The sequence below is a fragment of the Podarcis bocagei genome, assembly GCF_964188305.1.
Source record: "Podarcis bocagei genome assembly, chromosome: 16".
In the NCBI taxonomy this organism is placed as follows: domain Eukaryota; kingdom Metazoa; phylum Chordata; class Lepidosauria; order Squamata; family Lacertidae; genus Podarcis; species Podarcis bocagei.
In genome coordinates, this window is record NC_138142.1 from 34,320,244 (window position 1) to 34,337,179 (window position 16,936).

The 16,936-nt window shown below is 47.7% G+C and overlaps 2 protein-coding genes across 2 annotated transcripts in view; one reads left to right on the forward strand and one right to left on the reverse strand.

Moving 5' to 3' along the window:
• Positions 1-314: 314 nt before the first annotated feature.
• MTX1 (metaxin 1) lies at positions 315-12,914 on the reverse strand. Its single transcript, XM_081173789.1, has 8 exons — positions 12,698-12,914; positions 11,316-11,385; positions 9,612-9,691; positions 8,519-8,611; positions 5,108-5,290; positions 4,685-4,761; positions 2,961-3,115; positions 315-947 (listed from the first exon to the last, which is right to left on the reverse strand). The coding sequence occupies exons 1-8, from the start codon at positions 12,776-12,778 to the stop codon at positions 721-723; spliced, it is 966 nt and encodes a 321-aa protein (XP_081029915.1). The 5' UTR covers positions 12,779-12,914; the 3' UTR covers positions 315-720.
• A 183-nt stretch (positions 12,915-13,097) lies between these two features.
• THBS3 (thrombospondin 3) overlaps positions 13,098-16,936 on the forward strand; it is a 49,988-nt gene continuing 46,149 nt past the window's right edge. The window contains exon 1 of the mRNA XM_081173514.1: positions 13,098-13,236. The gene's annotated coding sequence lies outside the window, so the exon portion shown is untranslated. The remainder of the gene's footprint in view (positions 13,237-16,936) is intronic.

Genomic DNA, 16,936 nt, shown 5'->3' on the forward strand with positions numbered 1-16,936 from the left:
GGAAGGTAAACGGCGTTTCCGTGCACTGCTCTGGTTTGCCAGAAGTGGTTTAGTCATGTTGGCCACATGACCTGGAAGGTGTACACTGGCTCCCTCGGCCAATAAAGCGAGATGAGCGCCGCAACCCCAGAGTCGGCCACGACTGGACCAAATGGTCAGGGGTCCCTTTACCTTTCGATGTGCTAAACGTTGCATTTTAAAATTGTATTTTATTGCTTTTCTATTTCTTACACTGATATTCTATTGCATTACCATTCACATTCCACGGAATTCAAACTGCAATGCAATACAAAAATGCAATCTAAGAAAGAAAAGAAGCAACAATTCTTATTTTTATTGTTTTAAAAAAACCCTCAATAAGGATATTTAATGCCACGGACTACCTCAGCAAAGCTTTAAAGGCTGCTGAGGGTCGATGGACCACAGAACTTCCTGGATCTCAAATTTCTTGGGGAGGGAAGGCCGGTCTGGACCCTTTCGACAGCTGTCTCCACCCCAAACAGGTTTCGATCCAGTTTAGAGGTTGGCGATGCAGAGCGAAAGCAAGTTGTCTGGCAGAGGTTGGTTCACAGAGGTTTATTGCGCCCAGCTTGGCGCCCAACCCCATGATTCTGGAATGAACAAGAGGGTAGAGTCTGAGGGGGCGACAGGGACGGTCTGGGTCCAGCGAGGTACAAAAACAACGGTCCGTTTGCAGAACACAGAGCAGGTCCCCAGAGCTCACTCCTCTTCCTCCTCTTCTTCCTCCTCGAGGGCGATGGCGCGAGAGCCGCCGGGCCGGGGCTGCTGCTTCTGGACCGAGACGATACCGGTGAGGAGAGCGTAGCCGACCATTGCCACCAGGCCCACCAGCACCGACAGGACCTGGTTGCGGCGCTTGTACGGCTCCTCCTCAGCGTCGCTCCCGTCCCCGGCGGCTGCCTTGGGGACACTGGGCGGCGGGTCGCCTGAGGGAGAGAACCGGCGCGGCCGTCAGGGGGAAGAATCGCAACGTGAGGTAGGCAAGATGGCGGAGGGGTGGCGGCTGAGGCGACTCATCGGTCAGAGCAGGGCTGGGGAAGCTGGCGCTGCCCAGACGCGGCTAGACTCCAGCTCCCATCATTCCTGGCGGCTGGGAGGCAGAGAACATTCTGGTACTACAACCGCCATCATCGCTGGCCAGGGATGATGGGAGTTGGAGTCCAAAAGCGACTGGAGGTTCTCCCTAGCTATGGGAAGAAGGGGGTGAAATCCCATTTCCCATGGGCCTCCATTCCCAGCAAGTTACCAACATGCCATACTGGTTTCGGTGCCCGATTAAAACATTTTTGCTTAGGCAAGTTATCCAGACATGCAGAAATCATTTTATTTCTTTTTAAGCTACCGTTGGTTTTAAAATCACCGTTTGGAATATTTTCAATACGTACTTTTAGCTTGTCTTTTCTTGATAATAATTTAATTTATTATTATTATTATTATTATTATTATTATTATTATTATTATTATTATTATTGTGACACCCATCTGATTGGGGTGCTGCAAACCACTTAGAGGGGGGTTGTTGTTGTTGCTTTTCAAAAAAAGAAATATTGGTATATAAATGTTGTTAAATAAAAATAAGCCCCCCTGTTGGCCGCCCTCAAGATCAGACCTGCTGAAGTAATGCGCATGACTAATTTAAGGGCTATTCATTTCAATGGGTCTTCTTCTGAGTGGAAACTAAGAAACATGCCTAAATTGCTAAAATAATACATTACATAAGAAATCAGTCAATGGATTTGAATAATAATAATAATAATAATAATAATAATAATAATAATAATAATAATAATAATTTATTATTTATACCCCGCCCATCTGGCTGGGCTTCCCCAGCCACTCTGGGTGGCTTCCAAAAGAATATTAAAATACTATAATACATCAAACATTAAAAGCTTCCCGAAACAGGGCTGCCTTCAGATGTCTTCTAAAAGCCTGGTAGTTATTTTTCTCTTTGACATCTGGTGGGAGGGTGTTCCACAGGGCAGGTGCCACTACTGAGAAGGCCCTCTGCCTGGTTCCCTGTAACTTTGCTTCTTGCAGTGAGGGAACCGCCAGAAGGCCCCCAGAGCTGGACCTCAGTGTCCAGGTAGAACGATGGGGGTGGAGACGCTCCTTCATGTATACTGGGCCGAGGCCGTTTAGGGCTTTAAAGGTCAGCACCAACACTCTGAATTGTGCTCGGAAACGTACTGGGAGCCAATGTAGGTCTTTCAAAACCGGTGTTATGTGGTCTCTGCGGCTGCTCCCAGTCACCAGTCTAGCTGCCGTGTTCTGGATTAGTTGGATTTGAAATGCCTGATTTGTCAGCATGATGGTTAGAGTGTCAGACTAGGATTAGGGAGAGATCAGGATTCAAATCCCCACCCCGTCCGTGAAAAGTCACTGGGTGCCTCCCAGCCTAACCTACCTCACCGGGTTGTTGTGGGGATTAAATAAGAAATGGGGCAGAGAACCATGTACGCCACCTTGAGCTCACTGGAGAAGGTAAGATATAAATGCAATATATATCCCTCACTGCAAGAAATGAAGTTGAAAAGGGAACCAGGCAGAGGGCCTTCTCAGTAGTGGCACCCGCCCTGTGGAACGCCCTCCCTTCAGATGTCAAGGAAATAAACAACTATTTGACTTTTAGAAGACACTTGAAGGCAGCCCTGTATAGGGAAGTTTTTAACGTTTGATATGTTATTATGCTTTTATATTTGTTGGAAGCTGCCCAGAGTGGCTGGGGCAACCTAGCCAGATGGGCTGGGTACAAATAATAAAATTCTTAAAATTATCGTATTATTGGTTATTATAAATAATGAATTTTCCAGTGCCATCTTGATCTTGTGCCAATTTTTTTTCCGGCCGCTTGGGGTTTGCTGTGGTTCCTTCCTCCTCTCCTACCCTGGGTCCCTTTCTCGCTCCCCCCCCCCCAGGCGACAGAACCAAGCACCCACCTTCATCCCAGGGGAAGTAGAGACTTAAGATGGACGTGCAATAATTGCAGAGGTTCGGGAGGGACTTGAGGTGCTGCTGGAATTTCCCGTTGGGCAGTTTGGCTTTCAGGAGTGGGGCCAAGTGGCTGAAGACAATGGCGTCCAGGGAGGCAGGCCTGAAAAGAGAGGGAGGGAGGGAGGGAGGGAGGAAAGAAGGAAAGAAGGAAAGAAGGAAAGAAAGAAAGAAAGAAAGAAAGAAAGAAAGAACAGAAGAGGTGAGGGAATCTCCAGGAGGGCAAGAGGCAAAGGCTAACCCTCTCCTGTCAGCAGTGTGGTGGACTTGGGAGTCCAGGGTTCAAATCCTGTGGCCGACACACTGGTATGTCTGCAGGTTTACAAACCATTTCACAACCCAAACTTACCAAAATGCTACACAATGAAAAGATTAAATGGAGATTAAATGAGGAGGGAAAGAGAACCATATACCGTATTTTTCGCTCCACAAGATGCACCTGACCATAAGACGCACCTAGTTTTTAGAGGAGGAAACAAGAAAAAAAAAAAATTCTGAACGTAACAGTGGATGTATGATTTTTGTGGTTCATGCTGTGGCCACAGACATGATATGTGATTTGACGGTGAGTTTGGGGTAGCCTAATGCAAAAATCCTGAGAATCCATGTGGATCCATGCTTTGTAACAACGTTTCTGAGCCATTGCGGCCCCACGAAACAGTGGATGCGTGGTTTTTTTGGTGCAGGCTGTAGCCATGGACATGCTATGTGATCTGATGGTGAATTTGGGGTGACCCAATGCAACAATCCTGAGGATCCATGGGCTTTTACCTCCCCACTCTCAGGCAGCCTCCTTTATCGCTAGCCTCCCTTATCTCTCTCCCGATCCCTTGCTGATCAGCGGCTTTGTTTCAACACCCCCTTCCCTCTTATTTGCCTTAGTGTCTTTTCCTTAGCTGGAGCAGTTTTTTGCTCCTCCTCTTCTTCTAATTTCTCTCCTCATGCTTTAATCTTCCTGTCTCCTCTCTGTCTTTACCTCCCTCCTCCCAGGCAGCCTCCTTTATTGCTAGTGTCCCTTATCTCGCTTGCGATCAGCGGCTTTGTTTCAACACTCACTTCCCTCTTTTTTTAAAAAAACAAACAAGCATGATCTGCTTTATGCCCCTGGGCAATTCGGCTCCAGGAACCATGCATTCGCTTCATAAGGCACACAGACATTTCCCCTTACTTTTTAGGAGGAAAAAAATGTGTCTTATAGAGCGAAAAATATGGTAAGTAATAAATTATTATTATTATCAGTCGTACCTTGGATCCCAAGCACCTTGTAAGTCGAACGTTTTGGCTCCCGAACGCCGCAAACCCAGAAGCGAGTGTTCCAGTTTGCGAACGTTCTTTGGAACCTGAATGTCCGGCGGGGCTTCCCTGGTTTCCGATTGGCTGCAGGAACTTCCGTTCGACTTACAAGGTACGAACGTATTATTATTATTATTATTACCACATGTGCCACCTTGAGCTCCTTGGAAGAAAAGGTTGTCTATAAACACAGTAAATAAATGGCAAGCGTCGCCAGCGTCGCCAGTGAAAGAAGACAGTGCCTCTGAGCATGGGCAGAGTGTGCTCCCACTCACGGCAGAGTAAGGAGACATTAAAGAACTGCAGGGATTCCAGTTCCTAAGGGACTTTGCACGCCCTCATGGGAGCCTATACTTCCGCTCACAAACGGCGAACTTACGAATCTCCAAAGAAGAACTTCTGCCTGCCAAGGCGTTGGGACAGCAGCGTCAGGCACTCACGGGCTTCCCGGTAAAGCTGTGGGGCACAGGGAGAGAAAAACGCTGTCAGGTTGTGACCCTTGCCATTCTCAAGCCCTGTCCCTTGACATAAACCTCCCAAACACCTCATCCCCCTAAGAACCAGGGCCTGCTTCTTCGGGCTGCCGAAAAGACCCTCTGTCCAGGCAAGCAAGAGGCAAAGATCAGAGTTCAAGGGAGGGCGAATCGGGGCCAGCAGAGGGTGTGGCCCTGAGGAAAGGAGGCGGGGCCTCGGAAGAGTTCCAAAGGCCAGGGGGAGAGGGCAGGAGGGCCGCCTCTGAAGTTCTCCACCACCCTGCCGTCGCTGCCCCTGCTTGTTGCGGCCTCATCCTGCTCCCACTGACCTCCTTCTCCAGCTCCTCTTCGTTGTCCAGGCAGTTTTCCCCGCAGACCATCTGCAGCCGCTCCAGCTGCCGCTTCTGCATGCGGCCCGGGAGGAAGAAGTTCAGGGGGAAAGGGATGGCCTCCCCGTACCACTTCCGGGTGTGCTCCACGTAGTTTTTTGCGTCCACCCAGAACGTGTGGATCTGTCAGAGAAAAAGAAGCCTGGTGGGACAACAGCTCCCTATTTTTATTGTTTTCTGCATTTACCGTATTTTTTGCTCTATAGGACACACCGGACCATAGGAGGGGGAGAACAGGGGGGAAAAAATTCTCCCCCTCTCAGCGAAGCGGCAGGAGAAACGGAGCCCCTTCCATTTCTCCTCCCGCTTCACTGAAGGGGCGCTGCGCAGCTCTCCCTGTGCAGCACCTCTCCAGCGAAGCGAAGCCTGGAGAGCAAGAGGGATCGGTGTGCACTGACCCCTCTCGCTCTCCAGGCTTCAGGCGGCTATCCGCAAGCCTTCAGAGTGCAGCGGGAACTCCTGCTGCGCTCCGAAGGCTTGCAGATAGCTGCCTGAAGCCCCCGGAGCGCAGCGGGAGTTCGCTTCAGGCGGCTTCAGCAAAAGCAACGCAAAGCCTCCGGAGCGTGGGGGGAGCTCTCCCTCTGTGCTTCGGAGGCTTCACGCTGCTATCGCTGAAGCCAAGGAGCCTGCATTCGCTCCATAAGACGCACACACATTTCCCCTTAATTTTTGAAGGGGGAAATGTGCGTCTTATAGAGCGAAAAATACGGTATATCCTTCCTTTCTCTCCCCACTCCTCAGTTCTCTCCCCACAACAACCCTGTGAGGGGCAGAGGCTGGCCCAGGGTCACCCAGTGAGTTTCATGTCTGGATTTGAACCCTGGTCTCTCCCAGGTCCTAGTCTAGCCCTCTAACCAGGGCCATCTTTACCCGGGAGTGCAAGGGGTGCCAGGCACCCGGGCGCCGAATTCTGGGGGGCCCCAGGCTCAGGGAGAGCTCTCTGGAAAGTCTCGCTCACCAAAGCCGGGCAGAAGGGGAGTGACAAGAAAGCATTTGATTGACGTTGGAGTGAGACTGAGTTGAGAAATAAGACTAAGAGCACATACTGAAGGAGCGTCTCCACCCCCATCGTTCAGCCTGGATACTGAGATCCAGCGCCGAGGGCCTTCTGGCAGTTCCCTCATTGTGAGAAGTGAGGTTACAGGGAACCAGACAGAGGGCCTTCTCGGTAGTGGCACCCACCCTGTGGAACCCCCTCCCATCAGATGTGAAGGAAATAAGCAGCTATATTATCTTTAAGAGACATCTGAAGGCAGCCCTGTTCTGGGAAGTTTTTAATATTTAACGCTGGGCGGGGTATAAATAAATTATTATTATTATAATTATATTATACTGATATAGGAATGTATTAGATAATATGTAAAGAAATATACAATAATAAGAGTACTTTCATATGTAAAAAAGGAATATACAACGGGAAAGACAGGAAGTCTAGTGTGTTGGTATGTATATGATTTTAGGGGGGAAATTCTTTTTGTTTTTTCTCCTTGTTCTTTCTTTTTTTTGGTTTCATTTTCTTTCTAGGTATATAAAATTCGTATATAATTTTTGTATACATGTTGTAAATTATTGTTACAGTAAGTCCTGTAATGTAATATGGCAACGTTTACCGATGTAATGTAAGAATGTTAACAAATAAATGAAATGCAAATTCAAAAAAAGAAAGAAAGAAAGAAAGAAAGAAAGAAAGAAAGAGGGAGAGACAGGCAGAAGGAGAACACGCTTATCTAGTGACGGAGCGCGCACAGGCTCCGGAACCTTCTCAAGAAGTTGTATATGTGCGCTCACAAGGGCCCTTCCAGATCCTCTAGAAATTGCTAGCCACAATGCTCCCACAATGAAAGGCTGCCCAAGATGGCTCTCCCACGCATGCGCACAATGCTCTCCTGTCTCATTTTTCAGACACCTCCCTACGACTGTAAGCGCATTTGTGGAGTCTTTACACCGACTCCCAATGTGTTCTTTGTCTTCTTTAGAAAAGCTGGCTTTAAACAAAAAAAACACACAAAAAAACCTCTTTTTGGAGCCGCGCAGGCGTGAGCGCTGTTTATCAAATGATAATAGTGACATAAGCATAATAATAGTTAATTTGGGGGCTAAACTAAATTTGGGGGCACTGGACGGATCTTTGTACTCCGGCGGCGCATATGCTAAAGCAGGGGTAGGCAAACCAAGGCCCGGGGGCCGGATCCGGCCCAATCGCCTTCTAGATCCGGCCAGCGGACAGTCTGGGAATCAGCATGTTTTTACATGAGTAGAATGTGTCCTTTTATTGAAAATGCATCTCTGGGTTATTTGTGGGGCATAGGAATTTGTTCATTCCCCCCCCCCCAAATATAGTCTGGCCCCCCACATGGTCTGAGGGATGGTGGACCGGCCCACGGCTGAAAAAGGTTGCTGACCCCTGTGCTAAACCCTGCCTCTAACCACTATACCACACTGCCTCTAACCACTATACAACACTGCTGTATCTAACCTTGCTACCTTGACCCAGGGGCTGAACGCAACATCTAACCATGTGCCCGATGCCAAGTTTGGGTGCAACAGCAGCTTTGCTACTCTTTTAAGTTCTGGTCCTCACGGTTAAGAACAAAAGAAACTTTTCTTTTGGGAATTAAAGGGACAGAACCACCTAAATTGTATAGAAATTTATTTATGTATGCTGCTACAGCAGCAAGAATGCTACTTGCCCCAAAGTGGAAAAAAGCAGAAGTCCCAGCAGAGGAAGAACGGATACAAAAACTTATGGAATATGCAGAAATGGCGAAACTTACCGGAAGAATAAGAAATCAAGATAACAAACTTTTTTCATATAAAAGAATGGAAATGGTTTATTGAATATTTACAGATAAATTGCAAACAGATAAAAACATATTGTAATAACCTGCAGCTTCATAAGCGTATATATTTAAAGCGGATAATTAAATGAGCCATTTAAATGAATTTGGATATGCAGAAGATATTAAAAAATAAATTTAAGGAACTGCAGAAAGAGGGGGAAGGAAGTCAAAATTCACTCTCCCAGCTTGTGTATTCAGAACTATAGCTAGCATTATGGCTAGCAGCCACTGACAGTCTTGTCCTCTGTGAATCTCTGCAATCCTCTTTTTGGCCATCACTGCTTCCTGTGGCAGTGAGTTCCATAGGTTAACTATGTGCTGCTGCAAGGAGAAGAAGCAGGTTTTTCTTGTGTGTGTGTGGCTGCATAATCTATTGTTTTTATTCATTTTATTCATCAGTCACAAACACAGCGGGGCAGCCTGTTTGGGCCCCGACCCTACAAGTCTGGAGTGTAGGGTGGCTGGGGCCCCCTGATCGACGCAGCAACTTCTCCCACCTGCCCCAACTCACCAGCACAGGAAGGAGCTTCTCCTGCAACAGGGACACGAAGGCAAGCGTGTCGGCCCCTTGCCTAGCCGAAAGGTCGTAGTCTGCGTTGAATTTCTGCAGGGGGGCGGGAAAGAGAGGATCAGGGCAAGGGCGGCGGTCCCCCACAGCTCCCTCTGGATCTGGCATGGGGAGAGGGTGCTGTTGGCACATTTGGGCCCATGTGATGGGTTTATATTATTATTTATTTTTAATTACCATCAAATTGTTATCAGATTGTTGTTGTCGTTGTTATAGCACCCTTTATCAAAAGATCACAGGGCAGTGTTTGTTTAATTAAATTTGTATACAACCCTATATATAATAACAATAAATTTTATTTATACCCCGCCCTCCCCAGCCAAGACCGGGCTCAGGGCAGCTCACAACCGATATAAAAACAAATTGATTGAAATACAACTTAAAAACAAGATTAAAACACAACATTCAAACATTAAAATTAAAATGCAGCCAGGGAAGTCCCCAAATAGGAGTTCCATCACAGCAGAAAAAAAGAGGGGGAGGGAATCAAATTGATTCCAAGCCAAAGGCCAGGCGGAACAACTCTGTCTTACAGGCCCTGCAGAAAGAAATCAGATCCCGCAGGGCCCTGGTCTCATGAGACAGAGCGTTCCACCAGGCCGGAGCCAGTGTTGAAAAGGCCCTGGCTCTGGCTGAGGCTAATCTGACTTCCTTAGGGCCCGGGACCGCTAGGGTGTTGCTATTTATGGACCTTAAGGTCCTCCGTGGGGCATACCGGGAGAGGCGGTCCCGTAGGTACGAGGGTCTTAGGCCGTGAAGGGCTTTAAAGGTCAAAACAAGCACCTTAAATCCATACATATCCGCAGGTCTCAGTGCAGTTACAACAAAATTTCACAAAATGAAAACACACAATAAATAAAAACGAAAACAACCCAATAACCACCCCCCAACGCATTTTAAAAGGGCCTTGGGTGTCCATCAGTGCTAGAGAGGTTGGGCAACTGTGATTTCATAATCAGGGGGAACTCCGTACCTTTGCCCCCACCCGACCAAGATTGCCCCAGGGGCGATCCCAAGGAGACTGTAAGGGAGGTACCTGTTTCCTGAGGTGGGTGATGATCTGCTGAGTGTCTGAGATGATGCCTTCATCTTTTGTCTTCAGTGCCGGGAGGGTTCCTGCAAACAGACGAAGTCAGAGGCAGGTGACTGGGTTGTTTCCCAGGCACAGTTAGGAGAGCTGGGTTTCAGCCCTGAAGCCCTTCACAAGTGACCCACTGAATCAGGGAGTGTCCCAAAAAAGGAAAAGTTATGGGGAAATGATACCTTTGATCACAAGGCACACAAAGTTCCCATGGCTGGTTCTTTTTAATATGTATATGTTGCAAATCAGAAATAAAAGAACTCATAACACATCTGTTAACCGCTGCAAGAACAACCATTGCCAGGACATGGAAATCATTGCAATTATTCAATATGGACCAATGTCATAATGCAAATGGGCAAACAGCATTATTGGAAAAACCAACAGAGAAATTAAAAGGAGCAAGAGGCTAAAAGAAACACAACAATTTTTATGCAGTCTGGGGTGACTTCAATTGCACAAATAGTCAGGCATGTGGGAGAGCAGTACGCATCGTCTACCGCACAGTTTGGTGTGCAAAAAGCACATATTTTAATTATTATTTTCTGGTCCTTCCTCCTGCCTTCATATAAACTCCTGTAGATCATAATTGCTGTTGAAACAAAATCTCTCTCTTTGTAGTCAACAATCCAAGCCAATATATGGTGTGATGCATCGTTTTGTGTCTGTTAAAACTGTGATGGTTTTGGTATACACACTCTGACATAACTTTGTTAGTGCATTTGAAGACGTTTCTCTGAGTGTTTGCAATTGCTTTATTTTTGATTTTCATTCTGTGTAACCGCTGCGTGTTGTATGCTCTAATAAAAAATAAAACGAAGAATAAGGTTTGGCCAATGACCCATCTAGTCCAGTGTCCTGTTCTCACAGCGGCCGACCAGGTGCCTCTCGGAAAACCCACAAGCCGAACCCAAACTCAAGAGCCCTCTCCCCTCCTGACAGTAAGAGCTGTTTGACAGTGGAATTTGCTGCCAAGGAGTGTGGTGGAGTCTCCTACTTTGGAGGTCTTTAAGCAGAGGCTTGACAACCATATGTCAGGAGTGCTCTGATGGTGTTTCCTGCTTGGCAGGGGGTTGGACTCGATGGCCCTTGTGGTCTCTTCCAACTCTATGATTCTATGATTCTCCTGTGATTTCCAAATACTGGTGTTCTGAAACGCTGCTACCAGAGTATTGTTAGCCCAGAAATGGAAGCAAGAAGAAATTCTGACAGAAGAATGGCAGACAAAATTAATGGACTACACAGAATTAGATAAAATGACAGGAAGGATTTGAAACTTGAGGGATCAGAGATTCACAGAAGACTGGAAGAAATATACGAACTGTTTGAAGTGGAACTGTAATCAACAAATTACGCTAGTAGGACTACAAGAAGTTTTGTAAGGAGAAATGTATGAAACACTGCAAAGTAGAGAAAGAACAGAGATACTAGTTATGAGATAAATGTAATAGTGAAGTAAGAAATGTATATTAAGTGAATAGGCTGGGAAATTTTCAGATGTGATTGATGGAAGTCAAAAAAATGGTGAAAATGTTGAAAATGATATGTTGGAAAATGAATTTAAAAATTATTAAAAAAGAAACAAACATTACTACCAACCACTTGTGCAGAAAGGAGGCAGACGTCCCTCAATTTCCCTGCTTCCCACGAAAATCTTACCTGAGGGGCTTCGCCAAGGATTTGTGATTTTGTGAACCTTTAGGGGTGCACCTGTGAAACGGGCGTAAGTCTGGAAAGGAGGGGGGGGAAACAAACTGAGTTTTGTGTAGTGTATTTATTTTTTACATTCCCTCAAGGAGATCAGAGTGGCTTATAAAATCCCCTCTCCCCCTTACAACAATCTTGTGAGGTAGGCAAGGCTATGAAGCAATAAGTGATCAAGCACGCTTGAGCTCCATGGCTGAACGCCAGTCTTCCCAACCCTAATTCACACAACACATTTAAAGTGCTATGATACCCCTTTACACAGTCATGGCTTCCCCCTGCACCAAAGAACTCTGGGAGCTGTAGTTTGTTAAGGGATTGTGAAGGGATGAAGAGAATTGTTTGGAGGAGACACCTATTCTGGAACTACAATTCCCAGAGTGGTTTAACCATCAAGCCCTCTCTCTGGGGAACTCTGGGAATTATAGCTCCGTGAGGGGTCTCCTAACCGCTCTGAGACCCTTAACAAACTACAGCTCCCAGAATTCTTTGGGGGAACCCGTGACCAATCAGCCCAGTGGCCCATCTAGCTCTCACTAAGGGCAACCGGTTGCCCCAATGGGAAGCCCGTAAGCTGGCCCCGGGCGCAACAGCAGCTGTCTCTCCACTTGTGATTTCCAATAACTGTTCTGTCTAATGTGGTAGGCCCAACTGGTTTGGCAGTAGCCCCTGATAAGTCTTAGCCTCCGTCAATCTGTCAAATCAGCAGATTAAAAATAAACTTTTAAAAATATGATTGCAAGGGGGAGGCTGCAAACAAGCCTAAGAGCCACCCCAGGGGGGAAAAATAAACCCAAAGTCAGTGACTAAATCACAGCTATAAACACAGCACTGGCCCATAATTAGCTAAAAGACCTTTTGCCATATGGTAGAAGGTCATGGAGGAAAGGGAGAAAGTTTAAGGGTTACATATTCCTTTAAAATATTAACAACCCCCTGGGAATTGCAGGTCTGCTTGTCAACCTTTTCTATTTTCTTAAACTGGCCCTGCTCCTTAGTTTTAAAAAGGCGGGGAAGGGGGAAACCGCCATCCAGGGCGCTTTGCTTCTTATAATATCCTGCTTTGCTTAAGGGCTTCGACAGCTCCAACGCTGCCAACTTTCTGCCTGCTAAAAAGCACCGGAGCAGCGCTGGGGACTGAAGTTGGCCCAGGGAAAGGGCGAAGAGCAGCCAGGAGGTAAAGACGTGGCCCCTCGTCTTTCCCCAAGTCCTCCCCACCGTGCCAGGGGAGAGGCAGAGGCTGCGTCCCAAAGGGCAAAGCTTTTGGGGAGAGCCAGCGGCGCCCTCGTTTGGAGAGGGGGTCCCCCGCTCCACGCCACTCGCTCTCCAAGGCTCACCAAAACGGCCAGGCAGTCGGGATCCACCGACGGCAACCCCCAGCCGCCAGCCCAGCAGTACAGCTCCATGGGCGCCGCCATGATGCAGCCCTTCCGACCCGGAACAACACGCTCCGAGGGAAAGAGGGGGGTAGAAAAGAGAAGTCACTCCGATTCCGTCCAGTCCCCGCGCGTAAAAGCGTGCGCTCTGCGCTTAGGGCGCAGCGGAAAAACGGCCCCGATCGCAGCGCGGGAATTCAACCCGGTTCTGCGTTCGATGGCCAAGGGGGAGCTTTCCCCTCGGTTTTCTCTTGAACCCGAGCCCTAGGGGCGGGTTTGACTCGGGAGTATCCGCACGAAGGCTTCAAACAGCGCGCTCTTCCTAGCCACGGTCTACCCGGGTGTAAGCCCCACTGAGTTTGGAGAGGCTTGCTTTCTCGGGGAAGGGGAACTGGGATCGCAGACTTCTTCCACCAAAGTGGCGTGCTTGTAGCAACACGCATCATTAAAAGCTCATGGCTTCCCCCAAAGGTGTCAGTTCTCACCGTGAAATAGTTACAGTAAGTGCCACACTTTTAACATATGGGTTCTGCGTACCCTTGAGTACCCCCAGAAAAAGCACTTACTATTATTAGTGTTTAGATCTGGCCTTTTATCGCCAGGATTCAAGATGGCTTCCAACATTTGCAAACAACCTTATAAAATACAAAGTAGAAAAAGCAAACTAAGTTGATTGTCATCTGATGCCCTTTTAAAATGTGTCGCAGAAGGAGAGATTATTGGGTTGTCTCTGTTTTTGTTTTTATTACGTATCTTGTGTTTTTTATATTGTGATTTTATGTTGCGAACTGCCCTGAGATCTACGGGTGTAGGGTGGTATACAAATTCAACTGAAAAATAGATAGAGATAAGCTATAATTACAACACATCAGAACGCATTTGGAGCCAGCAATTAAAATGCAGTGTGATCTTGACAGCGGCCTTAATTTTCAAGGGCTGGTCTGTACAGGAAGGTTTTATCCTATCTACGCTGTGGGTTAAACCACAGAGCCTAGGACTTGCTGATCAGAAGGTCGGCGGTTCGCATCCCCGCAACAGGGTGAGCTCCCGTTGCTCGGTCCCTGCTCCTGCCCACCTAGCAGTTTGAAAGCACGTCAAAGTGCAAGTAGATAAATAGGTACCACTCTGGCGAGAAGGTAAACGGCGTTTCCATGCGCTGCTCTGGTTCGCCAGAAGCGGCTTAGTCATGCTGGCCACATGACCCGGAAGCTGCACACAGGCTCCCTCGGCCAGTAAAGCGAGATGAGTGCCGCAACCCCAGAGTCGGTCACAACTGGACCTAATGGTCAGGGGTCCTTTTACCTTTACAGAAGGGATAACAAGGAGGGAGCCAGTCTGGCCTCTCTTGGGAGGGAATTCCACAACATGGGAGCAGCCACAGAGAAGGCTCTGACGTGTCACCCCTAACCATTGACAGATAAGCACAGAAGGCTTTTGCCTTACTTCTGAGTAACTGCTACTCAGGCCCCACACAAATGGGGACCAGACTTCCAGTGCTGCTGTGTGCATGAGAAGATTTTCACTCTGGGTAACCATTAAAGGAAAAGTTTCTCTGAGCATGCATTTCCTTTACAATAATACAGGGGTGGGGAACTTAAAGCCCACGGGGGGGGGGGGGCAAATGTAGCCCTCCAGTCCTCTTTCGCAGAGGACTAAAATTTGCTTTCATTTTGCCTCTGGGCCAACCCCTAATCCTTTCAAAGAGCTACAAGCCGCCTGGGAACAGGGATGGGTCATTAAACCATTTTGGGAAGTGTAGCTCTGGGAGAGGAGCGGGGCGCCTCCTAACGGCTCTCAGCACCCTTAACGAACTATAGTTCCCAGGATTTGTGGGGAAGCCACGAGTGTTTGAAGTGCTATGGTGATGCTTTAAGTGTACAGAGCAGAGAGGGCCTTGGTGTGTCAACATTCTTAGCTTCTACCTGCTTTTTTGTGTATTACCAAAAGAGGGAGCATCTCTCTTTGTACAACTCCCCCCCCCCCTTGCACAACACAACACACACATGCAGAAGCCATTGGATAGCTCAGTTGGTTAGAACGTGATGCTGATAATACCAAGGCTGTAGGTTTGATCCCCATATGGGATTCACATTTTTCTGCATTGCCAGGGGTTGGACTAGATCATGGGTAAGCAAACTAAGGCCCGGGGGCCGTATTCAGCCCAGTAGCCTTCTAAATCCAGCCCACGGACGGTCCGGGAATCAGCATGTTTTTACGTGAGTAGAATGCGCCCTTTTATTTAAAATGCACCTCTGGGTTATTTGTGGGGCCCGCCTGGTGTTTTTACATGAGCAGAATGTGTGCTTTTATTTAAAATGCATCTCTGGGTTATTTGTGGGGCATAGGAATTCGTTGTTGTTTTTTTCAAAATATAGTCCAGCCCCCCACAAGGTCTGAGGGACAGTGGACTGGCCCCCTGCTGAAAAAGTTTGATGACTCCTGGACTAGATGATACTCAGGGTCCCTTCCAACTCTACAATTCTATGATTCTACATTATGGACATTGGGTTGCATTCTCTGACATTGGGTTGCATTTATCCTTTATTTTCATTCATTTATTGATTACATTTATAGCACACCTTTCCTCCAAGGACCTCAGGGCGGCACAGATGGTTCCTCTTCCTCCCCATTTGATCCTCACAACAACTCTGTGAGGTAGGCTAGGCTGAGAGTAAGTGACTTCTCCAAGATCACCCAGGGAACATCATGGGTAGGGTGGCCATATTCCCCAAAATGAAAATCCGGACAAAGTTGTTGAGGGTTTTGGGGTGCTTTTTTATTTTTAAAGCTTTTTTTTTTTAAAAAAAAAGCCCAACTTTCCATATGTCTGGGTTTCCCAAGACATTTTGCCAATTCAGCGAAAACCCACCTGGATGCCGTTTTGAGAGCCCAATTCCTGGAAATGTCCAGAAAAACCCAAACATATGGCAGCCTTAATCATGCGTCTAGTAGGGAATTTGAACCCTGGACTCCCAGATCTTAGTCCAACACTCTGACCACTTCACCACACTGTCTCTGACTGTCCAGCTACGGTCCACTCAAGGTCGAACCTATTGCTGTTAATGGACCCAAGTTAGTCATGTTCCTTCGTTTCAGCGTGTCTCCCTCCAAGTAGGGCTAACATTGGACGCAACCCCTCCATTTTAACAATAACCATTCATTTTTGCCCCCTGTTCAGCCAAGCACAAGTCGAAAGACAGACGCTGACGTCAAGGAGGCTCTCTTGTGTTTGCAGAGGAGCGAAGGATCCAAACCAGAGGAAACAAGAAGAGATTGATTTGGTTGGGGGGAGAGGGAGAGACACGCATCCTGTCCCTTTTTGCCAAGGGAGGTGAGATCCAGCTCTGAGGCTGCAGCAGATGGGCCTCTGTTCCTGTTTGAGGCAGAGAACTCGATCTCGGGGGCACCCTTGGCTCAGGAAAGAGGCGGATTTGCCCAGGCAGCCAGCCAGCACATTCCTCTGTGGCTATTGCCTCATTATATTTCCCTTGCAAAAAATAGTGCCTCCGCAATGATCTCATTCAAAGGGGACACCAGAACACGATTCCATCACATTCTGGGCAGGAGTCTGTGTGCACACACACACGCACAAACACACACGGGAGGAAGGGAGGGAGAAAGCCTCTTTTACAACGCTGTTGCTCTGATCTGCCACTGCAGAGGGAGCCAGAGTGGGTGGACTACAGCTCTCCAGAGGTTCTTAAACCCTCCGAAAGGATATTGTAGAGTTGGGAAAGGTGCATAAAAGGGCAACCCAAGTGATCCAGGGGACAGAACAGCTCCACAATGAAGAAAGGTGGCAGCGTTTTTTTGCAGCTGGATAGATCAGTTGGTTCGAAAGCACGTCAAAGTGCAAGTAGATAAATAGGTACCACTCCGGCGGGAAGGTAAACGGCAATTCCGTGCACTGCTCTGGTTCGCCAGAAGCGGCTTAATCATGCTGGCCACATGACCCGGAAGCTGTACGCCGGCTCCCTTGGCCAATAAAGCGAGATGAGCGCCGCAACCCCAGAGTCGGTCATGACTGGACCTAATGGTCAGGGGTCCCTTTACCTTTACCTTTAGCTCAGTTGGTTAGAGTAGGGTTGCCGTCTTTCAAACAGTGAAAAGTTTGAAATATGGCAACCCAGGCAGAAAAGTTGTTCAGCTTTTTTCTTTTTTAGTTCTGCCCAACGTTGTTGAGCTTTCTTGGCAAAATCG

Coding starts and splice junctions, on each gene's coding strand:
- MTX1 (XM_081173789.1), bottom strand. CDS start 12,778: ATGGCGGCGCCCATGGAGCTGTACTGCTGGGCTGGCGGCTGGGGGTTG. Junction 11,386..12,697: donor CCGACTGCCTGGCCGTTTTG/GTGAGCCTTGGA, acceptor CCTCCTTTCCAG/ACTTACGCCCGTTTCACAGG. Junction 948..2,960: donor CTACTTCCCCTGGGATGAAG/GTGGGTGCTTGG, acceptor TCTCTCCCTCAG/GCGACCCGCCGCCCAGTGTC.